Source organism: Triticum aestivum, chromosome 7A (genome assembly GCF_018294505.1).
Source record: "Triticum aestivum cultivar Chinese Spring chromosome 7A, IWGSC CS RefSeq v2.1, whole genome shotgun sequence".
Lineage (NCBI taxonomy): Eukaryota > Viridiplantae > Streptophyta > Magnoliopsida > Poales > Poaceae > Triticum > Triticum aestivum.
In genome coordinates, this window is record NC_057812.1 from 675,711,359 (window position 1) to 675,717,831 (window position 6,473).

The window sequence follows — 6,473 nt, forward strand, 5'->3', positions numbered from 1 at the left end:
TGGAAATGGTGGCCGCTAGGTTGATGAGAGGGGATGAAGATGGTGCTGTTCTGACTTCGCTCGATGTTCTTCTGTTGACATTTCAGTGTGGTCCCCTTTATAGAAGTTGTTCAAATGGATGAGTAGCCTCAGAATCCACGACATACGGGTACTCATAGGGGCGACTGCGGTCGTATGAAATGTCGTCTTTTGCGCCGTGGCTTCTGGTGCGCCTCCTGGTGATTTATTCTATCTCTTCTTCCACTCCTTTCATGTTCACACATGATTTCTTATCTTTTTGGCCCATTTTCTGTGGAAACACATCAAAGAAAAGATTTATGGAATCATTTGCATTCATTAGTCATTAGTAGCAATACCGGAGCGAATATCTTGATTTTAATGAAATATCTCGGTTTAAACAAAGGGTGAATGGGTGTAAAAATATCACTCATCAACTACTCACAATTATGAGAGGAAACAAAAGAGGAGGATCTATGCAGTAAATTTGGTTTAATTGTGCAATATTCAAAAAATAATTGAGAGCCCCTTGCGACTTAATCGATTGAAGCTTGAATGGTTTACCAGATAAAGTTAATTTTTTCTTCCCTAATGAATTTATCACTAAAAGTGTGGAAGCCTCTATAATCATCTTGCCGATGAAAATGTGTGAGTGTTCATCATAACTGGATATATATTATAGTTCTCGAGATGCAATACACTCACTCATTTTCACTTATCCGCGCTTCATGAACCACATGACCTTGTTCCTACAAGCAACAATATTTCCTAAGCAAAACTTTAAGCATGGGAAAGTTGATGAGTCCAAATTTACTTTATATTTTATTTGGATGCCGATAACTGTCATACGTGTGGTATATTTGACATGCACCCACACACCATGTGTGGTGTGAGTAGGAGGCAGCCCACTAGGGCTGTGTGTGGGCAGACATTAGAATTGCCCACACGTGTGGGCGCGACTACTTCGTGCCACACGTCCAATAAATACTACTCATCTCCACCTCGCGTGTGTGGCACGAAGCAAAAATGCCTACATGTCTTGACGCAGCTACGTTAGGTATCCCGCGGGATGACAATTTAGTTGCCATCCTGGTTGGCAGATGTAGTTATCCAGGATGGCAAGTGTAGTTGTAAAAGCATGGCAACTCTATCTGTTTTGGTTAACTATAGTTGCCATGTCTAATTTTTGGTAGTTGTCACGTGTAATCAAACCGTAGTTGCCGTGTGTGATTAACTACTTGCCATATATAGTCAAACAGTAGTTGCCATGTGTGTTTATCTAGTTGCCATGTGTGATCCAATCATAGTTGCCATGTATTGTTAATCACGGTTGCCATGTGTGTTTATCTGGTTGCCACCTACGCGCAACTGCAGTTGCCGTCTAGCAAAGAATCACAGTTGTCATGTGTGTTTACCTAATTGCCACATTCGCGTAACTGCAGTTGCCATCCACAACGTAGGAGTGTCATGTGGGCGAAAAGCAGTTCGCCCACACGCGCATGATCTAGGTGGTGGCTGTGTGGCTAGAAACTAGTTCGTCCACACAGCGCAGCTGGCAAACAGCGTGATGCGGGCATGTGGACAAACTCTTCAACGCCCACACACCAGCCTCGTTCTACGTGACACATCAAATCCACCTTTTCGTGTCAAGATTCGTATAAAAGACAGTGAACAACGATCCAGACGTGTGGGCGAGTTGGAGAACGCCCACACATGTGGGCGAGTTGGGGAACGCCCATACGTGTGGGCGTTAGTATTTCCGTTTTATTTCTTGTTATGTATAATAATCATGGAGTTTTCGGATTTTATCGCGTTCACACGCCTTCTTTTTGTCTTATTCACCTAGGATCTTTGCATATAATAATCATGCTGGTTTGTTCAACTCTCCAAGATAGCATAAACTCAAGCCATGACACTGCACTGCAAATCTCGTGCCACCGTTGCCTCATGACGATCAGCAGCGATGCATGACCGCAAGACCGCTGCGCCATCGACGGCCCCGTTGCTCGGTTCGCCGCTGCCGATTTTCTTCTCCTCGTCGTCTTCCGCGGTTTCCGTGGCAACGAGGTCCCTTCCCTTGCCCCAGAGCACCGTGTACAGCCCCACCACTATGAACACGGCGCCGATAACGCTGGTTGAAGGAAAACAAACCAAAACATATAGGAGTATATATGAGCAATCAGTATCCGGGATCACCAAATTGTGCAAGAATAAACGCATGCATCGATCGATGGATCGTGAGTACCTGCCGACGCGTATCTTCTCGCCGAGGATGCCCCACCCGACGACGGCGACGATGATGAGCATCATGGGGCTGAACATGGACACGAACACCGGCCCGCGCACCTGGATGCACCACGACATCACCGCGATCACAATCCCTGACGCCACCACCCCCTGCATATATACATATATTTATGTACATGTTCAGTTCCAGTTCCACCACAGCACACTGAAGAAAATAAATAAATAATTCACATCGTGTCTAATGATCTGGACATGGTGAGAATGTGATCTTACCGCGTAGAGCGAGCCTATGAGCCTGATATCGAACCCGAGAGCCCACGCCGAGAGCCTGTGCTCCGCGGCCACCGCAATGACGCCGCTCTGGACGCTGGCCATTGCCGCCATCAGCACCGTCGTCGTGTACGGAGACGAGAAGGTGTTGGACATCTTCTTCTGCACGCCGACGCCATGCAAAACGATTACTTCAATTTGTACACGCGAAACTGCAAATTTTCCTCTCACGTACACGGTACATATCATTATGTGTACCTATACCTGAATAATGAACCAGACTGCCCAGGCAACGTTGGAGGCGATGACTAGAGTCGCCCCGAGGACGGCGGCGTGTCCGCCGGCGTGGGCCGCCGCCTCGGCAGTCATGGTGCGCTGCACGTACGGCCAGTGGATCGGGGAATCCAGGGTCCTGACGAGGGGCCCCCTATAGAAGGTCATTAGCATGGAGCCGACCACGCAGAGGGCCGTGCCGGCCACCTTGGCCTTCCCGGCGAAAGCCGCAACGGGCTCCATCTTGAGCGTGGCCGCGAGCGCGATGGTCACCGCAGGGAGCGTGTTGTTCAGCGCGGACGCCACGGTCGGGCGGCTGTACTTGAGGCCCACGAAATAGAACACCTGGTTCATCGTCGCACTGCCACATACCCACCAAAGTGTGTACGAATAATCAGATTCAGACTATTATTGTCAGTTAGCTTGTGATGGTATTGCTTACACACAACATTTACCCAAATTTACATTGGAAGACAACCATACCTATGGCTACTAGCAAAGAGTATTTTGTCCTATATGTAGACTGCGTCCTTTGTATATCTTTTTTTGCGGTGAAAAAACTTTAACATTCTTAATAATATTTGGAAAATAATACCATGGCATCACATAACAATTTTAACATAGGAAAAATTCCAACTTTTGAATCAAGAATTCATAGGCATGGATGCATAAATGTTAGAAATTTGGTAGTCCCTCCAGTCCAAATTAATTGGTGCGTCAATTAATTTTGATTGGAGAGAGTACTTGGTTTTTATAACTGGATTCAGAAGGCAAGGTTTCACAAATATCACAGTCTTTGGACTAAAATACTGAGCTTTGCTTAACTTCCCTAAAAGAAGTGTGTCTCATTCATTCAATCAGGACTAAAATGTATTTATTCAAAATAAACTAATAATGGTTGGAGGAAAATGTTTTGCTTGCAATTTATTTAAAATAAAATGCAAAAGCAAATTTAAATTTAGTAAGCCATTTTGGTAAGGTAGCATATTTATATATCAGTTCAGAGAGCAAATGACTCTCAATCAGGTGCAAAGGGAAAAAGATCATACCCAACAACGGAGCATATGAAAATTTGTAATAGTGTCTTCTTGCTAATTGAGGCCCAAGTTTTTCTGCATCCACAATCATATGAAATCATATTGCGTAAGAACAATGAGGAAATTAATTCATTGATGATAGATATGGATGGGCCACTCATGTAGGAAGGATATATTCACTCAAAGTTGAATGCATACTACTAGTAGGTATTCACATAAGTACTCCTTCTCCAAACTAAATGTACCAATAAGTAGGAAATATATATGATCTCAAAGATGTGGTACTACTCCGTACCATTGGATTAGCATTCCATAAACGTTTCCAACGATATTTTTTTTATGAACATAACACACGTTCTTGGACCAGAGGTAGTATTGTCTACACATGCAGTACATCAAATTAATTGAAACAACTCAACAATATTAAATACAGGATTTTCTTAAGCAAATTACTTAACCAGAAAGACATCACATAGTAAATCCATGGCCCCAAAAAAATGTGAAGAACCCGCCGGTAGCTGGGTACATTACATCTTAGATCAAGAAGTCATCTGAAAACAAGAAACTTCCTTTTATGAAACGTGGACTCATCTCCTTCTAAATAAAACGCAGATTTGCATAACGCCTTGTGCTTTAGTGTGTAACATATATAGCCTGTAGGCCGAATGTAAGGTTAATTGGAATACGGTCTGTAGGCCGAATGAGTATGGTGGTCTTGGGGTGCTTAATACTGGCAAATTTGCACGTGCTCTAAGGCTAAGATGGTCTTGGTATGAGTGGAAGGAACCTCATAGATTATGGGTGGGATTTGGCAATCCTTGCACGGATGATGATCTCAACTTCTTCTATGCCTCCACTACCATCACCGTGGGGAAAGGAGCCAAAACGCCTTTTTGGACTCCCCTTGGCTTTTCGGACGTAAGCCCAAAGACATTGCACAGCTAATCTATGAGGCCTCGAGAAGAAAGAATTGGAAGGTGAGGGAGGCTCTCAAGTGCAATGCTGGGATCTTCAAAATCAACTAAGTACAACATTGTTGTCTTCATCGAACACATTCGAGAATTTTGATGAACAGCTTGACGACGATATCTTTTGGAAGCACTCGAATGACGGGATTTACACAGCGGCCACCGCATATATGGCCCAGTTCCTGGGGCTAACTCTTTCCCATATGGACCGCATGGTTTGGAAGGCTTGGGCTCCCCCAAGGTCAACTTTTTTTTCTTGGTTGGCTATTCAAGATAGTATTTGGACCGCCGATCGCTTGCAGATACGGGGCTGGAAAAATTGTGGGCTCTGCCCTCTTTGCTCAAGAGAGCAAGAATCGGGTGCACACCTCTTCTTCAAATGCCGCTACAAGCTCTGGCTATGGAGGACTATCATTGAAAAACTTGGCCTTGCTCACATGGACACCACCATTTGGCACCTTGACGATTCCGTCCGCGAATGGTTGGACAAGAGAACCGACAACCACATCCCCAACCGGAGCGCTATGATCTCCCTCACTATGCTTGTCTCCTAGACCATTTGGAACGAGCGAAATGCGAGGGTGTTCCGTCACAAGAGCACGCCGCCGCCTATCCTACTTAGCAACATCTTGGAGGAAGCAAAGCTTTGAATCACTGCCGGTGCTAAAAGACTAGGGATCATTTTTTTTTCCACGAGTAATTGCCATGCCGTGTATGTGGGTGCTTTTGTAAAACTCTAAACTCTGCTCCTCTCTTATTTAATACAAGAGGCAAATCTTTTGCCTCCGTTTGAAAAAAACATATATAGCCATCAAGAAATCAGAAATGTTTATAGAAGAAAAAATTAAATCATACCGTTCGAAAAAGAAAGCAAAGGGAGCAAGGAAGACAGCCCCAAGAAGATTTCGGTAGGTGATGAGCACGTAAGGGCTCATGCCGGACGCCATGGTGAGCTTTGACAACACATTCAGACCAGCAAGACCCAGTTGCACCAGGATCATACCAACGACAGGCAAATAATTGCCAACACTCCCCATATCTAGCTATCCAGTACGAACGTACCCCCTCGATCTGCAGCCCTCTGCTTAAAGGTATTGGTATTCTTGAGATAAAGAGAGGGGTGCAGGGGTACGATTGAGGACTCAGGAGAAGCCGTGTAATGTGGCATATATAGAGGCCGGTAGGGAGCATAGCTAGTGGTACTACAGCTGTGTATTTTCAACATGGAAGTATTCTTAATTCACGCTGAAATCATGCAGCTATCCTGCAGATATCGTACATATCTGCCGGGGTAAAGCGTCCTTGTTCATTAGGTGCTTCGTTTACCGGCTCATCCATTGGTGTGGAGTGTGAACTTCTTCCACAAACCGCTGCATGTATCCTGGTACCGTTGCTACTGCTGATTAATGGAATAAAAAAGGAAGGAAAATAGCAAGAGAGTGCACTAGGAAAGTAGATAAGCACTAGCTGTCCTTTTCTTTTCCGTGCCGCGAGCTGTGTCATCCTGCTAAGTGCTATAACTATCATGCAACGTCAACTAGACATGACACGATATACTCCCTCCGTTTCTAAGTATGAGTTTATTTAGAGATTTCAATGCCGATTATATACGAAGCAAAATAAGTGAATCTATATTTTAAAATATGTCTACGTACATGAATTTTTTTTAAAATATTATTTT

General features: G+C 44.4%; 1 protein-coding gene across 1 annotated transcript; it reads right to left on the reverse strand.

Moving 5' to 3' along the window:
* Window positions 1–1,797: 1,797 nt before the first annotated feature.
* Window positions 1,798–5,913, reverse strand: LOC123154594 (WAT1-related protein At1g09380). The gene is made up of 6 exons (XM_044573283.1): window positions 5,648–5,913; window positions 3,837–3,899; window positions 2,779–3,148; window positions 2,518–2,676; window positions 2,243–2,394; window positions 1,798–2,128 (listed from the first exon to the last, which is right to left on the reverse strand). The coding sequence occupies exons 1-6, from the start codon at window positions 5,827–5,829 to the stop codon at window positions 1,900–1,902; spliced, it is 1,155 nt and encodes a 384-aa protein (XP_044429218.1). The 5' UTR covers window positions 5,830–5,913; the 3' UTR covers window positions 1,798–1,899.
* Between the last annotated feature and the right edge of the window lie 560 nt (window positions 5,914–6,473).